General features: G+C 42.1%; 1 protein-coding gene and 1 long non-coding RNA gene across 2 annotated transcripts in view; one reads left to right on the top strand and one right to left on the bottom strand.

Annotated features, from left to right (window-relative positions):
• The window catches only part of PELI2 (pellino E3 ubiquitin protein ligase family member 2), a 130,442-nt gene that overhangs the window by 84,690 nt on the left and 18,575 nt on the right, over positions 1-27,177 (top strand). Inside the window, exon 3 of the mRNA XM_048852361.2 lies at positions 24,057-24,158. Within this exon, the coding sequence (XP_048708318.1) occupies positions 24,057-24,158 (102 nt within the window). The remainder of the gene's footprint in view (positions 1-24,056; positions 24,159-27,177) is intronic.
• On the bottom strand, positions 5,611-6,931 carry LOC142072371 (uncharacterized). The gene is made up of 2 exons (XR_012668771.1): positions 6,716-6,931; positions 5,611-6,127 (listed from the first exon to the last, which is right to left on the bottom strand). It is a non-coding gene; the product is annotated as an uncharacterized LOC142072371 (long non-coding RNA).

The following is a 27,177-nucleotide window of genomic DNA, read 5'->3' as shown; positions in this document are numbered from 1 at the left end:
GGCACAGCGTGGTCCACAGTGCCAGGACAGACAGGAAGCCTGCCTCTGCACTCCGGCTACACCACTGACCAGGAGCCACCGGAGGTAACCCAGCACCACAATACCCTGCCCCAGCCCTGAGCCCCCCCAAACCCAGAGCCCCCACCTGTACCCCCACTCATTCCCAGCCTCAGCCCTCACCCCCACACCACAACCCTCTGCCCCAGCCCTGAGCCCCTCCCACACCCCAAACCCCTCATCCCCAGCTCCATTGGGTCGCGGGCATCAACAATTTTCTTCAATTGGGTCCCCAGGAAAAATGTCTGAAAACCACTGGACTAGATGATCCAATAGTCCCTTCCGGCCTTAAACTCTAAAACACTAATTCAATTCTCAGACTTAACAAATATCTTTACCTTTCTTAATTCTACTTTTGGTGAAATAAAGTTGGGTAACTTGTTACTGCTGAGAAGTTGCTGGAGTGGAGGGGTCAGCAGGGGGAGCCTTATTAGTATGCTAATTCAATACCGTCTTGAGGCAAGCCTTGATTTTCACCATTACAGTGTCTAGCGCATACATGTGAGACTTGAGATTGGGAAGAAATGAAACTAGAACTAGTGCAGAATGAAAAATGGATATTCTTGGAGGAATATTAAAGGTGAGTTATGTGTGCTATACATACCAGATTTCAGAGTAACAGCCGTGTTAGTCTGTATTCGCAAAAAGAAAAGGAGTACTTGTGGCACCTTAAAGACTAAGGTGCCACAAGTACTCCTTTTCTTTATACATACCAGAAAAACTGCAAGCTGATATCTATGGAGAAAGTAATCCAACACGCACATGTTCCAAGTATAAATGAGAAATCTGGGACACAGTAGTACCAAAAGACAGACCTAAGCAAGACAGGACAGTAGGTTAGATATTTGCTATGCAGTTTGACCATTCTGGGTTGCGTTTGTAGAGGTATCATGTTCAGAGCAAGAAAGTAAAAAATATATCTGTTTATGGGTTTGAAATGACTGCAACTGGACTATAAGAGTACAGGACACCACAATTGTTTCTGGCCCTTTGAATTCTCTTCTGTCTTTTTGACAGTGAGGAGATTGGCGAAATTAATTTAAATGCTCCCCCTTAGCAAAGCAAAATTAACAAAGTCCTGAGCTATTCCCCACCAAAAGACCAAGACAGATGCAGTTTAAAATTTCATAGGCAGACAAAATAAAAGTTGGAAAGTTACTGTATGTAAAATTATGGCTAATACCCTAACGTAAATGTGGTTATACCAGCTGGCGTCACTTTAAATTCCTGTGTCATCTGTACGAGCAGACCTAATTTAGCAATTACTGTGGGACATCTTGAGTGAAAAAAGTTTAAACCAATTGTCTTACACGGAAGCAAAGCAACCAAGATGAAACCTTTGTTTATAAAAGCTGTTGTAAATTATCTACTTGTAGAGAGAACTTTTGAAATACCTTAAAAATGGTATCTGATTAGGTTAGGGTTGCCAGGTGCCCAGTTTTCAACTGGAAAGTCCAGTCTAAGGCAGCCTGGCAGTGTCTGGTCAGCATTGCTGACCGGACGCCAAAAGTCAGTTTACTCTGAGTGGAGGGGGAGTATCGGGCTGTCAACCCATGCCAACCATGGGCATAGTTTGGGGGAGCATTGCCGCCCCACTGCCTCCACCACAATTGATTTCTGTGAGTGCTGAGCTGGGCTTGCTCTGCTCAATCTGTCCAGGGGGAGGGGGGGCTTTGTCCTTCCCATGCTGCACCAGCTCGCTTGGCCCCTCTTTCCAGCTGAGGGTGGCTGCTTTGGGACTCTGCCTCCTGAGTCATAGTGCCCATCTCTGTCATTTTCTATGTGTGCTGCGTCCCGTTCTGTATGGGGCGGTGTGACGTTCTTGTCATAAGCTGGGACCGTATAGATCCTTGTTGCAACCAAAGTCCTGTAGTGGCACCAAATCTTGTATAAAGGGGGTCAAATGAGGTGTCTAAGACAATGTTATGGTTTGCTGGTTATGATTATGCTGTCCATGTGTATCATTTTTATAGTTAAAGTTATGAATGTTGGCTCTATACTGTCTGTATTTCAAACCTGTGCTATGCTTCTGGGGAACACTCCAGACAAGTTGGTGTCAGCTCTGCCTAGCCTGCTTGATGGCCCGTTAAGGACCATCAGCTATACAATTGACCCACTGAGAGAAGGCAGGCTCACCTTATGACTCAGCAAGGTGTGCAGGGACATGCCTATGGAGAGAACTCTGAGGTTTTTCCAGGCCATGTGATGGACAGCTTGTCTTTGGGACAAAGAAAGAAAGAAAGACCACATGGCAAGAGAATATGAAAAGCTGCTGCAGCTTCTCCATCTTGTTTTCAGTCCTGCTTCTTACCTCTGGAGGAACTTTGCTACACTGAAGCTGTGAACGAAGGACTGATGACTCATCCCAGCTGTGGAGGTACTCCACAGACTTGATTTGAACCTGCAGTTTATTCCATCACTGCTGCAAGCCTGAACCAAGAACTTTGCCATTACTGTATGGAATTGATTCCATTTAACCAGTTCTAGCTCTCATCTATATTTCTTTCCTTGTATGAATAAACCTTTAGATTTTAGATTCTAAAGAACTGGCAACAGCGTGATTTGTGGGTAAGATCTGATTTATATATTGACCTGGGTCTGGGGCTTGATCCTTGGGGATTGAGAGAACCTTTTTTCTTTTACTGGAGTATTGGTTTTCATAACCATTTGTCCCCATAACGAATGGCACTGGTGGAGATACTGGGAAACTGGAGTGTCTGAGGGAATTGCTTGTGTGACTTGTAGTTAGCCAGTGGGGTGAGACCAAAGTCTGCTCTGTTTGGCTGGTTTGGTTTGCCTTAGGGTATGTCTACACTACGGAATAAGGTCGAGTTTATAGAAGTTGGTTTTTTAGAAATCGGTTTTATATATTCGAGTGTGTGTGTCCCCACAGAAAATGCTCTAAGTGCATTAAGTGCATTAACTCGGCGGAGTGCTTCCACAGTACCGAGGCTAGAGTCGACTTCCGGAGCGTTGCACTGTGGATAGCTATCCCACAGTTCCCGCAGTCTCCGCTGCCCATTGGAATTCTGGGTTGAGATCCCAATGGCTGATGGGGCTTAAACATTGTTGCGGGTGGTTCTGGGTACATATCGTCAGGCCCCCCTTCCCTCCCTCCCTCCGTGAAAGCAAGGGCAGGCAATCGTTTCGCGCCTTTTTTCCTGAGTTACCTGTGCAGACGCCATACCACGGCAAGCATGGAGCCTGCTCAGGTAACCGTCACCGTATGTCTCCTGGGTGCTGGCAGACGCGGTACGGCATTGCTACACAGTAGCAGCAACCCATTGCCTTCTGGCAGCAGACGGTGCAGTACGACTGGTAGCAGTTCTCGTCGTGTCCGAGGTGCTCCTGGCCACGTCAGCTGGGAGCGCCTGGGCAGACATGGGCGCAGGGACTAAATTTGGAGTGACTTGACCAGGTCATTCTCTTTAGTCCTGCAGTCAGTCCTATTGAACCGTCTTATGGTGAGCAGGCAGGTGATACGGATTGCTAGCAGTCGTATTGTACCATCTTCTGCCGGGCAGGCAAGAGATGAGGATGGCTAGCAGTCGTACTGTACCATCTTCTGCCGAGCAGCCATGAGATGTGGATGGCATGCAGTCCTTCTGCACTGTCTGCTGCCAGTCAAAGATGTAAAAGATAGATGGAGTGGATCAAAACAAGAAATAGACCAGATTTGTTTTGTACTCATTTGCTTCCCCCTCCTCCCCCGTCTAGGGGACTCATTCCTCTAGGTCACACTGCAGTCACTCACAGAGAAGGTGCAGCGAGGTAAATCTAGCCATGTATCAATGAGAGGCCAGGCTAACCTCCTTGTTCCAATAAGAACAATAACTTAGGTGCACCATTTCTTATTGGAACCCTCCGTGAAGTCCTGCCTGAAATACTCCTTGATGTAAAGCCACCCCCTTTGTTGATTTTAGCTCCCTGAAGCCAACCCTGTAAGCCGTGTCGTCAGTCGCCCCTCCCTCCGTCAGAGCAACGGCAGACAATCGTTCTGCGCCTTTTTTCTGTGCGGACGCCATACCAAGGCAAGCATGGAGGCCGCTCAGCTCACTTTGGCAATTAGGAGCACATTAAACACCACACGCATTATCCAGCAGTACATGCAGCACCAGAACCTGGCAAAGCGATACCGGGCGAGGAGGGGATGTCAGCGCGGTCACGTGAGTGATCAGGACATGGACACAGATTTCTCTGAAAGCATGGGCCCTGCCAATGCATGCATCATGGTGCTAATAGGGCAGGTTCATGCTGTGGAACGCCGATTCTGGGCTTGGGAAACAAGCACAGACTGGTGGGACCGCATAGTGTTGCAGGTCTGGAACGATTCCCAGTGGCTGCGAAACTTTCGCATGCGTAAGGGCACTTTCATGGAACTTTGTGACTTGCTTTCCCCTGCCCTGAGGCGCATGAATACCAAGATGAGAGCAGCCCTCACAGTTCAGAAGCGAGTGGCGATAGCTCTGTGGAAGCTTGCAACACCAGACAGCTACCGGTCAGTTGGGAATCAATTTGGAGTGGGCAAATCTACTGTTGGGGCTGTTGTGATGCAAGTAGCCCACGCAATCAAAGATCTGCTGATATCAAGGGTAGTGACCCTGGGAAATGTGCAGGTCATAGTGGATGGCTTTGCTGCAATGGGATTCCCTAACTGTGGTGGGGCCATAGACGGAACCCATATCCCTATCTTGGCACCGGTGCACCAAGCCACCGAGTACATAAACCGCAAGGGGTACTTTTCAATAGTGCTGCAAGCTCTGGTGGATCACAAGGGACGTTTCATCAACATCAGCGTGGGATGGCCGGGAAAGATACATGACGCTCGCATCTTCAGGAACTCTGGTCTGTTTCAAAAGCTGCAGGAAGGGACTTTATTCCCAGACCAGAAAATAACTGTTGGGGATGTTGAAATGCCTATATATATCCTTGGGGACCCAGCCTACCCCTTAATGCCATGGCGGATGAAGCCGTACACAGGCAGCCTGGACAGTAGTCAGAAGCTGTTCAACTACAGGCTGAGCAAGTGCAGAATGGTGGTAGAATGTGTATTTGGACGTTTAAAGGCGCGCTGGCGCAGTTTACTGACTCGTTTAGACCTCAGCAAAACCAGTATTCCCACTGTTATTACTGCTTGCTGTGTGCTCCACAATATCTGTGAGAGTAAGGGGGAGACGTTTATGGTGGGGTGGGAGGTTGAGGCAAATCGCCTGGCTGCTGGTTACGCGCAGCCAGACACCAGGGCGGTTAGAAGAGCACAGGAGGGCGCAGTACGCATCAGAGAAGCTTTGAAAACCAGTTTCATGACTGGCCAGGCTACGGTGAAAAGTTCTGTTTCTCCTTGATGAAACTCCCCGCCCCTTGGTTCACTCTACTTCCCTGTAAGCTAACCACCCTCCCCTCCTCCCTTCGATCACCGCTTGCAGAGGCAATAAAGTCATTGTTGCTTCACGTTCATGCATTCTTTATTCATTCATCACACAAATAGGGGGGTGACTACCAAGGTAGCCCAGGAGGGGTGGTGGAGGAGGGAAGGAAAATGCCACACAGTACTTTAAAAGTTTACAACTTTAAAATTTATTGAATGCCAGCCTTCTTTTTTTGGGCAATCCTCTGTGGCGGAGTGGCTGGTTGGCCGGTGGCCCCCGCACCGCGTTCTTGGGCGTCTGGGTGTGGAGGCTATGGAACTTGGGGAGGAGGGCGGTTGGTTACACAGCGGCTGTAGTGGCAGTCTGTGCTCCAGCTGCCTTTGCTGCAGCTCAACCATACACTGGAGCATACTGGTTTGGTCCTCCAGCAGCCTCAGTATTGAATCCTGCCTCCTCTCATCACGCTGCCGCCACATTTGAGCTTCAGCCCTGTCTTCAGCCCGCCACCTCTCCTCCCGGTCATTTTTGTGCTTTCCTGCACTCTGACATTATTTGCCTCCACGCATTCGTCTGTGCTCTGTCAGTGTGGGAGGACAGCATGAGCTCGGAGAACATTTCATCGCAAGTGCGTTTTTTTTTCTTTCTAAGCTTCACTAGCCTCTGGGAAGGAGAAGATCCTGTGATCATTGAAACACATGCAGCTGGTGGAGGAAAAAAAAAGGGACAGCGGTATTTAAAAAGACACATTTTATAAAACAGTGGCTACACTCTTTCAGGGTAAACCTTGCTGTTAACATTACATACATAGCACGTGCTTTCGTTACAAGGTCGCATTTTGCCTCCCCCCACCGCGTGGCTACCCCCTCAACCTTCCCCCCCTCCCTGTGGCTAACAGCGGGGAACATTTCTGTTTAGCCACAGTCAAAGAGCCCAGCAGGAATGGGCTCCTCTGAGTGTCCCCTGAAGAAAAGCACTCTATTTCAACCAGGTGACCATGAATTATATCTCACTCTCCTGAGGATAACACAGAGAAATAAAGAACGGATGTTGTTTGAACGCCAGCAAACATACACTGCAATGCTTTGTTGTACAATGATTCCTGAGTACGTGTTACTGGCCTGGAGTGGTAAAGTGTCCTACCATGAAGGACGCAATAAGGCTGCCCTCCCCAGAAACCTTTTGCAAAGGCTTTGGGAGTACATCCAGGAGAGCTGCGAATGCCAGGGCAAAGTAATCCTTTCACATGCTTGCTTTTAAACCATGTATAGTATTTTAAAAGGTACACTCACCGGAGGTCCCTTCTCCGTCTGCTGGGTCCAGGAGGCAGCCTTGGGTAGGTTCGGGGGGTACTGGCTCCAGGTCCAGGGTGAGAAACAGTTCCTGGCTGTCGGGAAAACCGGTTTCTCCGCTTGCTTGCTGTGAGCTATCTACAACCTCATCATCATCTTCTTCTTCTTCGTCCCCAAAACCTGCTTCTGTATTGCCTCCATCTCCATTGAAGGAGTCAAACAACACGGCTGGGGTAGTGGTGGCTGAACCCCCTAAAATGGCATGCAGCTCATCATACAAGCGGCATGTTTGGGGCTCTGACCTGGAGCGGTCGTTTGCCTCTCTGGTTTTCTGGTAGGCTTGCCTCAGCTCCTTCAGTTTCACACGGCACTGCTTCGGGTCCCTGTTATGGCCTCTGTCCTTCATGCCCTGGGAGATTTTGACAAAGGTTTTGGCATTTCGAAAACTGGAACGGAGTTCTGATAGCACGGATTCCTCTCCCCATACAGCGATTGGATCCCGTACCTCCCGTTGGGTCCATGCTGGAGCTCTTTTGCGATTCTGGGACTCCATCATGGTCACCTCTGCTGATGAGCTCTGCATGGTCACCTGCAGCTTGCCACGCTGGCCAAAGAGGAAATGAGATTCAAAAGTTCACGGTTCTTTTCCTGTCTACCTGGCCAGTGCATCTGAGTTGAGAGTGCTGTCCAGAGCGGTCACAGTGGAGCACTCTGGGATAGCTCCCGGAGGCCAATACCGTCGAATTGTGTCCACAGTACCCCAAATTCGAGCCGGCAAGGCCGATTTAAGCGCTAATCCACTTGTCAGGGGTGGAGTAAGGAAATCAATTTTAAGAGCCCTTTAAGTCGAAATAAAGGGCTTCATCGTGTGGACGGGTGCAGGTTTACATTGATTTAATGCTGCTAAATTCGACCTAAAGTCCTAGTGTAGACCAGGGCTTAGAGGTGGAAAAACCCCAGCCTTAGGCTGTAACTGCCCTGCTTTAAGCAATTTATCCTGAATTGGCACTCCAGTTGGGTCCTGCCAGAACCAGCATTGTTACAGTGGGGGAAGAGGCAGTGGGGAACGAAGGGGGATGGGATAGGGCAGGGGAGTGGGATAGGGGCAGGGGGCAGTGTGGAGAGGAAAGGGGATAGGGTGGGGAGAGGAAGCGGATGGAGGATGGGGCAGGGGAAGAGAAGGGAATAGGGTAGGGTTGCCACCCATCCAGTTTTACCCAAACAGTCTGGTTTTTGGCTTCTGTGTCCGTGTGCCATTTAGGGTTGTCAGGTGTTTGGGGATTTTGGGATCTGGCAACCCTAAATGGCACCCGAACCAAAAGTCCAGTTACTGTGGGGTGGAAGGTGGTGTCTGGTCACTAACCCATGCCAGCCCTTGCTCAACCGGGGCCGCCCTCTGCCTGCAGGCAGGCTCCTTGAGACGATACAACAAGCAACACAGAGAGTGAGAGGAGCAAGCGATTGGGACAGGGCCTTGGGGGGAAAGAGATGGAGAAGGGGGTGGGGCTTAGGGGAAGAGGCAGAGCAGTGGCAGGGCTTTTGGGGGGAAGAGACAGGGAAAGGGTGGGCCTCGGGGGTCCGGTTACCAGTATTTAGAAAGGTGACAACCCTAAATTAAATTTTAGAGTAAATTAATGAAATCAGAAGTTAAACAATATTGAACAGGCTAAGTAACCTGAGGTCAATGAATTGTATATATTCTGTGCATCATCCTTTCTTTTTTAGCTACTCCATCTGGTTTAATCAGTCATCCCTAAGCGTTGCCTGCTGAGGGCATTGATTGGGGCTCCTATGCACTACTATTTATAATATAAATAATAAATAACAATAACCTGTATCACTCCTGAGACATAGGTAAGTAGTAAATTCATTGTACAGTTAAACTGGCATAAACAACTAAGCGCTTGTCTATATGGAGAGCTAGTGTGTGGCAAGTCACGGTGCGAATATTAGCGTTTGAAGTGGAAGTACTTCAAGGTGCACTACCTGATTTTTAGTGCATGGTAGCAGGATCCACATGGCTACCTAGTGCATGGCAGGATAGTGCTCTATAGACTTGCACCATGACTTGCTGCATGCTAACTCATTCTGTAGACAAGCTCTAAGCAACTTGCCCAGTGTGTGTCAGTAAATCAGTAGCAGAGCTTCCAATAGTGCATCCCCTGAGTTAGGGTCTTGGCTTTAATTTGGGGTGGGGTGGGTGGGAAGCTTGTGGCTCAGCTTTGCTACATGGAAACTCCCATCTTTTGCTTACATTAAGATCTGTTGATGCAGCAGTAGAGGTGCTTGCAACGGTGTAAGTGCTAATTACACTTTAGGCTGCATGACATGGTGCTGAAAATACTTGCGCTCAGTATACATTAGTCCCTATACTGCTGCTCATGCCTGTGATGGAAAACTGGTACAAATATTTGTACTTCGTTTGCTCCGATGAAGTGGAATCGTCCATTTTGAATCCATGAAATTGAATTAAGGAGGTGGGGACATCAGGGTAGACAATCCGTTTTTTTGTTTTGGTTTCTTTTTAACTTAAAATCCCTTTTTAATGTGCAAATAAAATCTGACACTTCTATTCTTTCCATCCTATAGTTTTAAATTACTAAAGTGAATGGTTAGTAGTTCTGTTATTTGTATTGCATTAGCACAAGTCATGGACCAGGACCAACTGTGCTATTCACGGTGTTAACACAGGACAAAAGACAGTTCCTTCCCCCAAAGTTTACAATCTAGTTTTTTAATGGTTAGTAAAACTTCCGTTTTTACAGACGTTTTTCCTACTGGGACATTTGTTGCTTGAAATATTTTTCAATGTTGAAAGACTAATCCAGTGCATAATTGATGAGCAAATAACCCGTGCTCTAGTTGCCCAGCATCACCATCTAATAAATATTTAACTTGCACAAGTCAAGAAAGCTGAAATGCTTTGATCAGACTATACTCCGCCATTGCAGTTTGACATTGATGGGCCTTTGGTGCTCTTGAATTCCACCCTTAAGTGCCTAAATATGGATTTCCGAGTGTTTACTGTAGGCAGCTGTTTTTGAAAATTTTAGTCTATGCATTAAAAAGTTCACAATAATTCTGAAGTTTATACTTTCTGTACATTAGCTATTGTTAACAGTGAAGCAATTTTTGTTCTGCAATTGCAAAGATTTTATTTGGCAACAAAGTTTTATATTTTTAATGTCAGACTTATGCACATGCTTAACTTTAAGCACACGAGTACTTGACTTCAGTGGGGCTATTTGTGTGAATAAGGTTAAGTACCTGTTAGAGTATTTGCAGGATCAGGATCTTGATATTCAATACTTTGTGGGGAGTAGTTAGTTATAGCAATTTTGAAAAAGTCAAAAGACCCGCTAGAGGCATTTTAAAAAAGTAGTTTAAAATTTATAACAAATTAAGGTGTAAAGTTGCAATAGTACAAATTTTTAAATTACAAAGCCTCAACCTGATTTAGATTTGATGCCTTAGAAATATCAAGTGAATTAAATCATATTTAATTCAACGATTTAAATCGCTTCAACCTGGGGAGCAAACTCTGTAGACTCTACTGGCCAGTGCCTGCCTAAGGGACTTGCACATGGAAGCAGCAGTTCTGATTAAACGTATTCTATTGTTCAAATTACATCTTGCTGGGTCTTTCTTTTTTTTTTAAACATTCTTCCTCCTACAAAGATCAAGATTGCCTTTACTTCATAATTATATATAATAGGTCCCCTGTGCTTGTAAATGATCTTATTTAGAACAGTTTGTTTGTATTCTGCAAAAGCACACTCTGTACTCGGCATGTTAATATTCTTCTTTGTTAACTGCTGATGTTTGGTGCAACATTAAAGCGAAAACCTAATGGATACATGGTTTTAGGAGAAACTAGAAGACATCCAAAAATAGTCACTAAACCATTTTGCATTGGGATTATTTTTGTCTTGTGCTGTAAGGTTTTTTGTAACTGGGCTTCCAAGTTTAGGAGTTTATTTTACTGTGCTAGAATATAGAAGAACTTGAGCTCTATGTTAAAAGGAGATTTTGAAGAAAATATCAGAATACTTTCCTGCAGCAGGTTCCCCTTTGTGCTTTCTGCTGACCCAAGAAAGGGCTAAACTGACTAGCTTATGGTAATAAATTGACTAGCTTATTGCTATTTGTATTTTATTTCATATATTTATGTGAAATGTATAACTTTGATAGTAGTTTGTTAATTTCTGTTACTTTGAGTGGAAGGTGCTTGGAAATCCCACTTTAGATGATGTCTAAAGATGAACTGATTTTTTTTTAACTATATTCAGAGCTCTAACTGTATAGGAGAGAGAAGCAGTATGGTGGCTTTTGGATATGCTTCATCTAGTGTCGTGTGGTAGAAAGTGAAAACCTAGAATTTTAGTTTACAGCAAATCTGCGTGGTTTGAATATTACATTTTTTTTTTAAAGCTAGAGTTTTTAAGAAACTGGATTTTTAAGGAAATATTTTTTTTGCTCCAAATGTTAACATACAACTTTTGAATAAGACTGTTCACTTTAATTTTATGTGTGTTAAATTCCTAGACTTAATGTTATTGAGTCTTGTACTAGTAGCATAGTATTTAATATCTTATGAAGCTATATGCAGTGTGGTTGTAGCCCTGTCGGTCCCAGGATGTTAGAATGACGAGGTGGGTGAGGTAATATCTTGTATTAGACCAACTTCTGCTGGTGAGAGAGGCAAGCTTTCAAAAGACGAATCTGGGAGCTTAAATTTAATTACTCTGCTAGACACCAAAAATCATAGACTGAGCAGAGACACTGGATTTATGGCTTATTCCAACAATCTATAGCGAACGAATACCCTCTTTTTGTCCTAATATTGCAGAGGTGTTAGTGGGCCACTCTACCTTGAATATGTGCTAGCTACTTTTAAACAATCTGTTCCGTCTTGCATTTAGCAGGGATGCTAAGAGTTCCTTTCCCAGTCTGAAGAAGGGGTGTGTGTGTGTGTGTGTCCTGAAAGCTTGTCCCTTTCACCAACAGAAGTTGGTCCAATAAAAGATATCACCTCGCCCACCTTTTGTCTCTCTCATTATGAAGCTAGCAGTTAACAACTTAGCCAAAAAACAAAAAAATTGAGGTGAGGACCTTGGGCCATATACCTTTCTACATTCTTCAGCTACTTTAATTCTACCTTTTGATGTGGGTGTTTGTATTGTTTAAAAAAAAAAAACTCTCTAGAAAGCAAGGACAAGTGCAATTCTCCCTCCCTCCACCCCCCAAAAAACCATTACCAGTTTCCAACCATTCATCCACTATACTGTAGCAATAATTATTCACACCAATTCCTTTCTACTATGCTCGCTGTCATTGAAACAGTGCTACCACACTAAACACAGTGAAAAATTACACTGTAATACGCAACCTTATCTTCAATCAGGTTTGAAAGCTTATGCTCAAATAAATTGGTTAGTCTCTAAGGTGCCACTAGTACTCCTTTTCTTTTTATGAGTTCATGTGAAAATGTATGTGTGCACATCCTGGATACTTGTGTGATTGGTCAAAGTTAAATGTGTAGCAGAAGTTCTTTGATAAGATATGAAAATTTTGAGTAATCACTTGGTTGGTGTGTGTGTGTGTGCTCTGTTTTCTGTATAGAGATACTGAGATTGTGAGCCTGATTCTCTAACATTGGTTTTAGACCATTTTTCCAATGACTTTTTAAAATTGGTTAAATGCCTCTAGGGGTATGATTTGGGGTGACTCTTTCAGAAAGGTCAGAAGGTACTATCCTGTTATGGAGCAAGGAGATACTTAGAAGTACAGTAGCTGACTGGCAGTGTGATACTGTCTTACAAGGCATAGTTGGAAACAAATGCTGATACTGGAAACTATCTGCTTGGAATTCACTTTGAAGTCATTGTGGTCTTTTGTATAAAGAGTTTGCTCCAGAATCTACCCCAAGTTAATTTGTTCCCTCCCTAAGTGATCTAGTAGTGATCTCCTTGCTTGTATGTAAAGTCTTCTTGACTGGGTATAGAAGATCCATCCAACTTTGGATGTTTGCGTTTGGAAATTTGTGTTTCAGGGGAAAAGTCACAGCAATACAGAGCCAAGGAGGAGGGCAGATAAAATATGGATGGGGATGCCCTTCTTCCCCAAAGAAAAATAGCACAGTAGCGGTTTCTTTCTTATTGTCTCATTATCTCTGCCCCTTAAAACTAATAGACAACCTTTTTGCTTCTTTCTGTAAGAAAACTGAAAAGCCCCACACAAGTCTTGCTTAGCTATATTGATGCATGTTACATCATCTCTGACCTTTTTCACCGCAAATTTAATTCAACAACTGTTGTAGCAGTCTAGTCTGTTTTGAGAGAGTTCTCTTTTAACCCAGTGTGTAATATGAATAGGCTTGGCAGAATTTGATCTTTATTTTTCCCCTCTAATTTTGACTGATAGTATTGATGTTTGTTAATAAGCATTTTGAAATCTTTTTGATTTGTTTTAAATGTTCACAATTGTTGGGGCAGACAATGTCTTTAATGACAGATATTGACATTCAAAAAGTTAAAGCTTTATAACCATTAAAATATAAATTGTCAACTTCACATGTCAAAATATACAAATTAAATATCCTTAAAACAAACTCAAATCAAAAGTTCTCAAGCAGTGTTTTTTATCTTGCCTATTTGTAGATTTCAGTTGTCAATTTATGTATGTGTGGTGAAATCAACATTTATGGACTTTGAGGAATAAGAATTAATCCTTGCAAGTCTAAATATAAACTAAGAAATACTGTCAAATTTGGCAGTTATTTAATGACAGGACCAGTTTCAATAGAATTTAAGTTTCATTGAATGAATCTGCTGAAACTGACTTTGTTTTATGAAGAGAATTTTCTTCAGTAGTAGGTAGCAACATAAAATTCCTTATTCCTAAGATAAAAGCCTTAACAATCTAATTGAGTTGCTGGGAGTGTGTGAGGGAAAAGTTTCCTTCACTCTTGGTATGTAACAGTTCTGTTTTATTAAACTATTTCTGTAAACAATCAGTATTGTTGGCAAGGGTAGGTTCATATCTATTTTTATTTCTCATGAGAGATTTTTGGGCAGCTGCTCAACACTTTTCAGTGTTAAGGTAACTATCCAGAGAGTCTTTGGCTGTCTTAATATAAAATCACTCTGTCAGATTCAATATATAGTGTCTGGAAGCTGCAGAAAGATCTGAAACGTCTCATCTCATTAGTATACTAAGACTGCGTGCCAGTAGTGGTGGGTTTATCAGTGCTCCTAGATGCTGCTGATTCACTGGAACACACATTGCTCATGTACAGTTTGTACAAAATCTCCAATGTACTTTATCAGTAAAAGTCACTTGAGGAACTTACATTGTCACTTCATTTTTCTTCCCTTTTTTGAGGATTCTGACTGGTGACTTCATGTAAGTGTGTGCCTGGTACACTCTGAGAGGAGAACATCCATGTTTCTCAAGGACAGTCGTGCCCTCATGATGCATTCACTGCTTTGTTCTTGATGTATACGATGCATTAATAGCTCTCTGTCTTCTCTACGGGTAGCTGGAAAAACTTTCTGATGGTTAGTGTACCCTGCTTATACTGCAGTTATTGTAGTGACTCTTGTAGTGGTGCAAAGTTTTAGGCTATATCGTCAAAGTACAGCTTCGTATGCCATGGTATTGAGTTTCTAGGTGTGTATCCTTCAAGCAGAAGATCCTGCCCCTCCTGGATGAGTAACAGGATTATTCTAAGAATAACACTGTCCCTTCAGGAGACCACGGATAAGGCAGAATTTGTCCAGCAAACCTTTACCATGTAATGTTAGGGAATCACTCTGTAAAATATGACAGGTTTCAGAGTAGCAGCCGTGTTAGTCTGTATTCGCAAAAAGAAAAGGAGGACTTGTGGCACCTTAGAGACTAACCAATTTATTTGAGCATAAGCTGAGGTGAGCTGTAGCTCACGAAGGTGCCACAAGTACTCCTTTTCTGTAAAATATAACTCCCAAAAATAACTTCTAAAAATAAGTTTCTGTATGGAAAACTGCTTTGTTGCCTCTTAAATTCTGTGGCTATCTGTGGCCATCTCACTTATTTCGAGAAAAGGGAGAAAACAAATGTTCATTTAGGAGATGCTCTTTAGGACAAATAGTTACTTAGTTACGAGGCACCCGTATAGGTACGGCTAGGCCGAAGGCTCCAGCAGCGGCATTGGGAGCGGTGCATTGTGGGCAGCTATCCCAGCATGCAAGTGACTGCAATGTGCTTTTCAAATGGGGTGGGGTGGGGTGGAACGTTGGTTGTGTGTATGTATAGGGGGAGAGTGTGGGTTTTGGGGGGGGCCGAGAGCATGTCAGCATGCTGTCTTGTAAGTTCAGATAGCAGCAGACCCCCTTCTCCCCCCAGCATTCCACACTAATGGCTTTCTTTGTCTCGGAGCAGATAAGCAGCCGGCTGTCAGAAACGGAGCTTTCAAAGGGCATATCCGCATTCCTGCAGTGATTCAAAAACAATGACAAGAGTGGCCACTTGACTTAAGGGGATTATGGGAAGTTTCCGGAGGCTGATCAGAGCGCAGTAATGCAGCATCTCGTTCACGCTGGTGCAGCAGCACTCCAGCGGGGGCGCAGCAAACGTTCTTCCACTCGCCAAGGTGGAGTACCAGCAGCGCTGTAGCTGCAGAGTCGGAGCGCTCTACGTGCCTTGACAATGTGGACAGGTAGTGAGCAAGTGTGCCTGGGGCTCCTTTATTGCACTATAGCTTGCAAGTGTAGCCAAGCCCTTAGTTACTGAGCAAACTCTTAAACATTACCTTATAACGTGGGATACAGATGTTAGAAGTAAGATTAATGCATACAGCCACTTACAAGCATTTCATAAAGTTTAGAACACTAGACACATTTTTACAAATCTAATATCTCTCAACAATGCTAACACACAGTGAAACAGATTGGTTTCCAGCTACGCATTTGTCAGTGTTCAGTGAGGTCTAAGGGGCTTGGCATGAGCTGGCAATTGGTCTGCCAGCATCACAGGAGAGAGAAGGTCATTTGGTAGGAGATGGAAGGAGAGGAAAAAATGGTTTGGTAGTGAGAAAAGGGGGAAGAGACTAATGCCCTTAAAATTTTCTCTCTATATTTGAAACACTTGGAAGGAGAGACAGATCTTCTGACACAGTTAAACCCTAGTGTGTTAGGCTGGTGGTCATTTGTTTTTATTAAATGATTTTGTAAACTTCAGCAGTGACCTGCAGTTCTTAAACCCACATCTCCTCCTATCTCTTGTACACTCAGTTTGTAACGATTTCTATCCTCCCTCTAGGGGCATTCCTACTAGTTCTTTTGTGGATCATATGCTCTTCTTTGGTGTGATATCTTATAATTCATTCTGCTGGTGAATCACTGAAGAGAGCTGTGTATTTAGAGAAAAGTCAGTCTGAGTTCTTCCGGGAACCGTGCGGAGCCAGTGCAGGCAGGGAGCCTGCCTTAGCCCTACTGTGCCGCCGACTGGACTTTTAGAGGCCCGGTCAGCAGTGCTGACCAGAGTCGCAAGGGTCCCTTTTTGACCAGATGGTCTGGTCGAAAACTGGGTGCCTAGCAACCCTAATTCTAGCGAATACCAACTGCTTCCACGTACCATAGGTTTCGCTGAAGGATTGTTTTTCAGTCACCAGACTTAGGTGGTTTGTAGGGCTATAAATCCATTTGCCTGCAAACTCAGTCACAGTAGCTATGTCAGGTATGACATTTAAAGGAACTGAGAATCCATTACTTAATCACGACAATACATTGCCAGGCTCCAGATGTGGTGAGCTTGCCCCATTGAATCGTATGGGGTTTATCACTGTTCTTCTTAAGTGAATTCTGTTACATGAGAAATCACCTGATGATGACTCCAAAGGAATATTTAGTTCAGCAGCTTTGTGTAGTACCCTATAACAGTAGTATCTGTAAATGCAATATGAATACTCTTCTTTAAGGAAATATACAACATTGCCAGAATTACATTCATACAAAACTAGTTCAAAGTCCCTTTTAGCCACATTTGTCCCATGTATAGTTTGTACCATGTTGACAAGGAGTCAAATTTAGCCCTGGTGCAAGTTACACCTGGACTGTACATGGCCCAGAAACGGCAAAAAATCTTCCTTTTACAGTGTTTCAAATTTAGGGATTTATTGAATCATTTTAACTATTAGGCTGATTATCATTTGGTTTTAGAAAATGACCATGAGCTACATTGAAATCTCTTCAGTAAATGTTTGAGTTAACAAATTTGTGCACAGGTTTTTTTTTGCCCATTTAATTTTAATACAGATTTGCCTAGTTCTGCAAATATTTCTTGTGAGGAAAATGTTCAATAAATGCAACTGTTTTAAAAACCTGGTTTTTGTTCATATTCATGTTAGTGGCATCTCCTTTCCTTTCCTTTTTTTCTGTGTGGATTTGCTAACCCTTTGACTGAGGGCAATCTCATGAATGTTTCAAGATATTCATTTAGCTGTTGGTGGGAAAATTTTGACAGCTGAGAGGTTAAAGGCTCAGGAGGTGTTAGTGTGGATACCCAGATAACATGTGCACAGTAGGCTGAAATTCCTTAAGCTTAAAGACCTCGTTGTAATGCTAATGTAAACACTCACTCGTTCTGTTTATAAGGAAAGCAATAACATGAAAAGAAGAACTGGTATGTGGCTGAATAGGAAGCAGATGGAGAGACTTTCTTTAAACAGCTGTGACTCAGATTCTGGTTGATACGGGCACTTTTCCCCTCCCTCTCTATGCATACAAAGCCCATGAAGTTTCCATGACAATGTTCTCTTGCCAAAGGTTACAGCTATTAAGTATAATTTTTTTGTCTGCTATCATAAGTCAGTATACATTTCCAGCTTTATTGTAGTCTAGTACTATAGAAGCAATAATTCTGGGTAATTGAGGTTTAGTTTTTACATTACTATGGAATAAAAAACCTGCGAACCATCACTCTTTAGGTACAAATAGTATGATTATATTAATTGAAAGGAATTTTATTTTAAACCATGTCATAATTGGTAGATTTCAGAGTAGCAGCCGTGTTAGTCTGTATTTGCAAAAAGAGAAATTCCTAGTTTTAAATAGGAACATAAGAACGGCCATACTGGGTCAGACCAAACGTCCATCGAGCCCAGTATCCTGTCCTCTGACAGTGGCCAATGGCAGGTGCCCCAAAGGGAATGAACAGACAGGTTATCATCAAGTGATCCATGTCCTGTCACCCAATCCCAGCTTCTGGCAAACAGAGGCGAGGGACACCATTCCTGCTCATCCTGGCTAATAGCCATTGATAGACCTATCCTCCACGAATCTATCTAGCTCCCTTTTGAACCCCGTTATAGTATTGGCCTTCACAACACGCTCTCGCAAGGAGTTCCAGAGGTTGACAGTGTGTTGCATGAAAAAAATACTTCGGTATAAAATGGTCAGGAGATTCTGTTCTGACTTGGACAAAATTTCATTGCTATAATTTGCTTTTCCAGTACCAAAATCTACACTAGCTTTGACTTGTGGATTCATGGCCATTGGGAATATGTTAATTTTACCTTTTTCACCATCCCTTGTTCACTAGCTAAAATCTCCTTTCCCTATTTCTCTTTAACTCTATGCAAACGAAGGATTCACGCTTACCAATTTCATCCTTCAAGTAGGTGTGGTTCATAGAAAAAAGGGTCTGAAAGAAATAAAACTTAAGTCATGTGCCCCTCTTTGAAAGTCATATCAAACTTCAATCGATATTGCTCCCCCATGCACTAATACGGAGAGTAATATACATTTTAAAATAATACTCAAACCCAAAACAGAATTTTTGTACAACTTTTTTTCACCTGTATTAAAAATGGAAATACTGATGCAACCATACCAGTGGTTGTGCTACCCATGTTAGGGGCAAGGGTAGAGTCCATAGTGTCGGGGGGGTTATTTAGTCAGGGGGTACTCAGTTAACGCCCTCTTAATAAGGAGCTGATTTTAATAAAGTATTCTAAAATCCACATGCATGCATAGTGAGAGTCTCAAATATTAGTATGTCACAGGAGGAGTAGGGGTAGGGGAATACTACTTGGGTGTAAACTTGGGGTCATTTGGTCAAGGAATTCCTCAGATACAGTACAAGCAGCTCATAGTCAAATTGCTTTAAAAAACATGGATAGCAAGATGGTCTTGAAAATGGATATCCCATAATAGGGGCTAAGACTCTAGGAGAAGAGAACCTGTAGGGGTGACTGGATCCTTTCATATCTCTTCAGTTCTCCCATGATCCAGAAGGTTTTGCAGAACCCCTTCCCTCTAATCCTCAAAGTGGAATACAGCGTCCGGGGCTCCGCTCCACTCCCCCTTGCTGCATCTATTTGGTAGATGTGCTCCTCAGAGCCTGTTAGTTTCCACCTTCTTTCCTCCACTTGCCTCCTGGAGCAGTACGGGAGTCACGGAAGGGCCAGAAAGAGGGCAGAGTTGGTAGTTGAGTAGCAGTGGTGTGTCCCTTTAGCCTCCGTACCCAGAGGTACGTGCCAGTTGTACCTCCTGCACTATCACCATTTCATCAAAAAGAGGAAATTCACTACCTCAGAACTCTGTATTGAAGTTAAGGTTGACCGGCACTGCCTTGTACCTCTCCAGAAGGTATACATCAGCCCCACCCCACAACCTGGATTCTTCCTTCTGAGTGATGTCCCGTCTTGCCCTGACAGACAACACAGCACTCTGTCCTTCCAGACGATATGGAGCACTGTAGGGTGGAGCACACGGTATAGTGTAGGAAAAGCCTATCAAACTGTGTCCTCACTAAAGCAAAGGTTGTATTTAGAGCAGGCTCTGTGAACACCGCATGGTATTAGAGTAGCAGCCTTGTTAGTCTGTATTCGCAAAAGAAAAGGAGGACTTGTGGCACCTTAGAGACTAACCAATTTGAGCATAAGCTTTCGTGAGCTACAGCTCACTTCATTGGATGCATGCAGCCGATGAAGTGAGCTGCAGCTCACGAAAGCTCATGCTCAGATAAATTTGTTAGTCTCTAAGGTGCCACACGTACTGCATGGTATGTTTACACTGTAGCTGAGAGCAAGCCTCGCAGCCTGGATAGATAAACTTTTGCAGACGTGGCTCCCTCTAGCATGCTAAAAATAGATATGTAGATGTTGTGACTTCAGAGACCAACCTGTAATGTCTACACAGCTATTTTTAGTTCACCTGTGTGAGCCCTGCTAACACACGTCTGTCTGCTCAGGTTGGGAAGATTGCTTCCAACTGCAGTGGAGACATACCCTAAGGGCTACACCGACACTTTGCTCAACCACTTCCCAAACCAAAGTTGCCTGATGTTAGCACCCCTTGTCTTAAGGATTCCCTCTGGAACATCACGTGCCCTTGCCTCTGACCTGTAGTGCCCTAACTGCTTCAAATCTCCATGGCAAACAGGCTTTTGTGTTCTTCTTGCACAACCAATGCATCTCCCCACAGAAATGAGCCGTCCATGATCTCTGGCATCTGTGAGGGGGGGCAGATGCACCTTTCTTCATGTTTCAGCATGCACTATGGCAACCTGCTGCAAGTAATCCCTGCACCAGTCAATATAGCTGTCCTTAACACAATGTAGGGCAGTTGGAGTGCATGCAGACAAATGAGAGAATACAGTTGTGGGACACACCACAGAACATAAAATGGCACATTACTTCATTACTCCTGATGTCTGCTTATTATAGGGCAGCCCTGGCAGAAACAAACTTATCCTACATCCCCCCTCTCCCCTCCAAAGTAACTCTTGCCAGCTCCAAGGGGCAGAATTAAGGTTGCAGGGCTCATGTGCACCTTTAAGTCTCGCTATTTCCTGGTTTTCAGAGGTTTAGCTATAGGTGTGGTTGATGTTCTAGGAAGTATTGAGGCGCTACATTAATGAAGTTTTTGGGTAGTGAATTAAATCAGATGCCAACTTTTGCAAATCTATCACAGATCTTGTGATATTTAGTGCGTTTTCTCAAAACGCCAACTCCTGGAGCAGTACAATTATGTCACAATCTCCACTGTGTTTATTTTTTTTAAATGAAATAAACTGTTCTTCGTGGTTGTGGTGGAAAGCTTAAAAGCACAAACCGCAAAGGCCCTTAGTGCACGTTGTTAGATAGGTTCTGTACCTTTCTGTGCTTGTACAGTGCCCGATGCACTGGGTGCTACTGGAAACAAACAGTTTTACTTTAGTGGCCAATTGCTTTCTAAGGCAAGTAGTAAAAATACATATGAAAATTTCTGTGAACTGGAGCAACTGCCTGGGCTGTATTCACTGTGGAAAGTATGTCTTGTACACTTGGAACAATTTCTGAGCATTTTGAAAAGGAGTTGTACAATACCAGGAAATACACTGCTAAATTCATATTATTTAAACCCAGTTTTTCAATGGAAGGGGGACAAAAACCCTGCTGATATAACAGATTGAAAAGGTGCATCCATTGCTAGATACATTACTTCAAATGTGATTTTCATTTCTCATATCTGAAGAAAATGACAGCCTTTGGCAATATTAATTAATTTTTCTAAAGCCTAGGTTATGAGTTAGTCTAAAAGTAATTTCAGGTAAACCAGCTTCTAAAGTAGCTAGTATATGGGTCTAAAATAAGGTGTCTACAGCTCAGGTCACCTAGTAAATGCTAATAGGAACCAAATGAGAGTTCTGGAATTAAAGCCGTAATGCATTAGTGAGCGTGTGGTATAGGATTCATTGGAATACGGTGACATTTATGAAGGGCCTAATATTACAGCTCATACATCAAAAGGATTTGTTTTTCAGATTGCGTTAGACTGCTTTGTGACTAGTGAGGGCTGGATTCTAATCTAATGGCTGGAGGAATGGAGATAAAAATAACTTATAGGCATGTCCTGGCCTAGTTTTTTTTCGGAGAAAGTATTGGTCAGGGTCAGTCTAATAACGATTAGACATGCTAAAGGAGCCAAAATTCTGATTAGATTTATGCAATCTATGCCACATAATTAGTACCTGTAAAGGTCCATAGTATGTTACAGAAGTAAAAAACATTCTTTACGTTGACAGCAGTAGAATGGTATGCTGGAAAAAAAAAATCAGACTAGTTTAGCGGTCTAGGCTAAAAGTTCACTTGATTTGCTCTTTCAGTTAGAGACAGCACTATATAAAGTGCCCATTAGCTCTGAGACCGATAGGACTTGTGTTTCCAGAGTTGGTCATTAATCTTTCCAACCCCTATTAATGTTTGTCATGTATTTATATACTAAATTTGTCTTCACGTTTGTAAATGTGGTTATGTATATTAAACTTTGCTGCTTTCTGTGTTTAAAAGTTGTATGATTTATGTTACATATGTTGTTTTCACTATATTATTTATACTGCAGTAGCACCCACAGACCATAGTCAGGGCTCAGGACCCTATTATGCTAAGTGTTGTATGTACAAAACGTAAAAGATTGTCTCTGCCCTAAACAGTTTACAGTCTAAGGCCCAATCCTGCAGTTTTTGATACGCTGGCAGACTGCTGACTTGTATAGAGCCCCAATGACTTCAGTGGCAAGATGGGACCTAAATAGATAACAGGTGACTACAACAAATGGTGAGACAGTTATGATCAATGTAAAGTTATAAATGCATGGAACTTCTGTAATTTATTTATACATTATAGCAGTTATAATTACGTGGGATAGATTGCATAAATCTATGGAGAAATTAGCTTATCAGTGATTACTGTGCATGTATAAATTCATAATTAAAAATGGTCCAGTTTTTGTCCATTCATAAAACAAAACATCATAGCCTGAAATCTTGTAACTTCTTTAATGTTGTAAATTGTATTCCATGAAACTGAAATATGGCTAAACATGTTCACCTGGAACAATGGGATATATTTCTTCTTCCTTACGATAGTGTGATTTAAAAAAAAAAAAATTAAGTCTGGAATGTTAGACTTTGCTGTTTCCGTGTTTTCTGTGGCTTTCTCAGGCCTTTAATGGTACTCCAAAAAGCTTTTTGTGGCTCATTTAAGAAATCAACTCTATTGCTTTGGGATCAGTTAGAAAGTCTCAAAACAATTTTCAGGGACTTTATTTCACTATCTGAAGCAATAAACAAAAGTATACCAAGCTGCTCAATTTAACTATCCATTTCCGTATTGGATACTTGTCATTTTGTAAATCAAGAGAAACATGAATAAATCACCAGTGTGATAGATGATCTCTTTAAACATCAGTTGATCTAATTACTTATGGCATCATCTTGTAGAGTTGTGACAGTGTTGAACTTGGGCATTTTTAACCGACTTAAATTTCCATTCTATTGGTACATGTACTCTGTGCTGCAGAAATTCTATTTATATAGATGCATCTGCGTGCTGAATAACTATTAATTCTGCAGACTATGCTGATCTCAATAACTTGAGCCAAACTGTTCAGTCTTTACAAACTAAAAAACTATAATTCATCTGGAATGAGTTAATGTTGGCTGGTTGTTTTGTTTTGGAAGATGTAATTTTTAGATTCTAATGGTCTTGTGTCACTGATCATAAGTTAGTTGGTGTTTCACTTGCGTTAGTACCCCCTTCTGAAAATTTGAGGAAAAAATAATTTCTTAGTACTTTGTCCTTTGATATGAGGCTGAAAAGTGTTATGAAAAAGTCAAGTATTATTTGCACTGGATATTCTTTAGAAATGAGTATGAACTTATATGCAGTTAATGTATTATCCCGTTATCTGCCGGACTTGGTTTTTTCATATTTTTTTATAATGGTTACATTGTATATTCAATGTAATGCTATTCTGGTAAATTCAGAAAGCTTAAAAATCATTTTGTTTCAAATGAGTTACTACTTTAAACTTTATATGTATAAAAACAGTGAATCACTGATGCTATTTAAGCTTTAGATAACTCTTGCTAAAAATTGAATAAAATTAATTTTTTTAATAAAAAATAAGTCTAGTGTAAGTGTGGTGTCTTCTTTTCTTTTTTGTTTTTGTGCAAAGGAAGATGGGGTATATGGATGCCAGGATTCTGAGGGGTAGTAATTTTAGGCCCATGATGAAATTTCAAAAACAAACCTGGTAGACTGGGGATCTAAATTTCTCAAATATTAGTTACGCTTGTAGTCTTAAAATACATAGGGAGCAAACAGATACAGTTCTTGAATCCGAAAAGCCATTGTAAGAACTAAGGTGTTTTGTTTGTGTGTCGATTTACTCAGCTTTGTAATAGAATGTTGTAGTACACTGTTCTTTTTTCTGGATTATTGTCAGGTGTTTATTTAGTGAAATGAGTCTGATTATAATGTTTAACAGTAAACTTATGTGAAATGGAAATATCTTTTTGTTCTCTTATTCAACAGGCCATCAGCTGTAAAGGTCAGCACAGTATCTCTTATACGTTATCCAGAAACCAGACAGTTGTAGTGGAGTATACACATGATAAAGATACAGATATGTTTCAGGTAAGACTCTGCTTATTAAAATAGTATACTTGGTATACAGCCTCTGCAACCAATCCCACTTGTACTCTTTCTTAAGTGTTACCTTTGTGCTATAGAATTCTCATGGCCATATTTAGAGCTGCTCTTCCTATTGAACAGGCTATCTTTTTTAACCAGAGCCAGTAACATCCTTACCCCCTTCTACCACTGTTTGTTTTCAATACGGGTATCATAGCAGCTGTAAAAATGGCACATGCAATGTATTTGGGAGCATTAAGAAACACTAAGGCCCAGAATACAACTAGAGTTAGAGGGGTTGGAGTAGAAAGGGAGTAGTCGGGAGCAGGAGATGGGAGAAGGAAGGGAGAGGCAGGAGCAAAATGGGGTCAGAAGACGGTGGGGCAAGGAATAGGAACATGGATGGGAGCCAGGGATGAGAACTATGCCTTCAAGGAGGCAGGGGTCCTATGGAAAAAATAATATGTGATCTTGTAATTAAAGATTGCATCATAATGCATATAAACAAGGACACTGAATTGAGGATGCACAGGAAGCCTTATTTCTGGCATTGTCTAACTTTTGAGTGCTTGACTTTGCAACAGTAACATTCTCTTAACGTAGGTTATTTTTTAATGTCATTATTAGGGCTGTTAACTCACATGAATATTGCGATTAATTTTTTTAATCATGATTTAAGCGCAGATTTCATCGCACTGTTAAACAATAGAATTCCAATTGAAATGTATTAAATATTTTGGATGTGTTTCTACATTTTCAAATATATTGATTTCAGTTACAACACAGAATACAGAGTTTACACTGCTCACTTTGTATTATTTTTATTACAAATATTTGCCCTGTAAAAATGATAAACAAAAGAAATAGTATTTTTCAGTTCACCTCATACAAGTACCATAGTGCAATCTCTTTATCATGAAAGTGCAACTTACAAATGTAGATAACTGCACTCAAAAACAAAACAATGTGAAACTTTAGAGCCTACAAGTCCACTCAGTCCTACTTCTCGTTCAACCAATTACTAAGAGAAACAAGTTTGTTTACATTTACGGGAGATAATGCTGTCCGCTTCTTATTTACAATGTCACCTGAAAGTGAGAACAGACGTTCTCATGGCACTTTAGTAGCCGGCATTGCCAGGTATTTACATGCCAGATCTGCTAAACATTTCTATACCCTTTCATGCTTTTGCCACCATTCCAGAGGATATGCTTCCATGCTGATGATGCTCTTTTTAAAAAAATGTGTTAATTAAATTTGTGACTGAACTCCTTGGGGGAGAATTGTGTTTCTCCTGCTCTGTGTTTTACCTGCATTCTGCCATATATTTCATGTTATAGCCGTCTCGGATGATGACCCAGCACATGTTCATTTTAAGAACACTTTCACTGCAGATTTGACAAAATGCAAAGAAGGTACCAATGTGAGATTTCTAAAGATAGCTACAGCACTCAACCCAAGATTTAAGCATCTGAAGTGCCTTCCAAAATCTGATTGGGGTGAGGTGTGGAGCATGCTTTCAGAAGTCTTAAAAGAGCAACACTACGATGCGGAAACTACAGAACCCGAACCACCAAAAAAGAAAATCGACCTTCTGCTGGTGGCATCTGACTCAGATGATGAAAATGAACATGCGTTGGTCTGCACTGCTTTAGATCGTTATCAAGCAGAACCCATCATCAGCATGGACTCGTCCTCTAGAATGGTGGTTGAAGCATGAAGGGACATATGAATCTTTAGTGCGTCTGGCATGTAAATATCTTGCAATAATTACTATTTTAATTGCTTGACACAATTTCTGTACATAGTTAGGGTCACTAGGCTGAGGAAAAAACTTGCACAGTCTTTTCTTGTCAAGGCCACACACGTTCATCTTAACAGTAATTAAATCATCCTACTTTGAGTTATTAAACGCCTTTGTTCAGTCTGTAACACTGAAAAGCGTCCAGCACTTGGTTTTCTTTCAGTTGACAGAAGAGGAGAGGAAATGGCCTAACTATCCAAATGTAAATACCCTCTGCTCCAGTCATTTTCTATTCTTGCTCCATGTAAAGTTCTCCCAGGGGAATCTGTCAAACGAACCTGTTATCTTTTTTTGATGAGATTACAAGTTTGGTTGATAAATGTAATAGTGTTGACATAATATACTTAGTCTTCTGTAGAGCATCTGACTTGGTACCGCGCAACATTTTGATCAAAAAACTAGAGAGAGAAAAAATTAACCTGGAATTCATTAAATGGATTAAATGCTGGGTTACTGATCAGTCTCCTGTTAGGGGGCTTATTCCTTCACCCACTTACTTCCCTGGTCCTTCTCGCACGAACAGAGAGCAACAATACCCGAAGTCCAAAGGTGCAAACAATTCGATGTTTATTGGGGTGAACTTCCAGCAAGCATGATTCCAGTTTCCTTCCTTAGTGTCCCCCTTTCCAGCTCTGACACCACAGAGGCTTACCTGTGTCCCTGTTCCCATTTCCCCCTTTAGCTAAACATGATTCCAGATTCCCCACCCCCATTCCCTGTTCCCATTTCCCCCCACCCACCCACTCACTTCCTGATTGACTGCAGACTATATAGTAAAACTTGAGTTCTGCTTAGCTATACCTTAACCAATCATTTTCCTGAAATTTAACTAACCAATCCAAACATATTGTAACATGATTATTTAACCAATTATATCCCACCATCTTAATTAGTTTACACCCAGCAAAATTAATTATACAGCAGACAAACTATCACAGAACCAGGCAGAGATTGTACAGACAAACAATGGGGACTACAGTGATAGAACAAACAGAGAAATGAGGATTTCACATCCCAGCTATTGATAAGTGAGTTCTTGCCAGACAGGATGCTATCAAACTAAGTTTCCTTTTCCATTTTCTAGGCACTTCCCTTTCTCTGGAGGTGATAGGTACTATCAGGACAGGATTGTATTCTAACAGCCCAATAGCACCTTATTTCAATGTGACTAGTTTGGAATGTGAGGAGATGACCGGTCGCTTCCCAGCTTATGGCTGC

This window comes from Caretta caretta, chromosome 6 (genome assembly GCF_965140235.1).
Source record: "Caretta caretta isolate rCarCar2 chromosome 6, rCarCar1.hap1, whole genome shotgun sequence".
NCBI lineage: Eukaryota > Metazoa > Chordata > Testudines > Cheloniidae > Caretta > Caretta caretta.
Note: the sequence above shows the minus strand (reverse complement) of the source record. Positions and strands in the feature narration are given on the sequence as shown.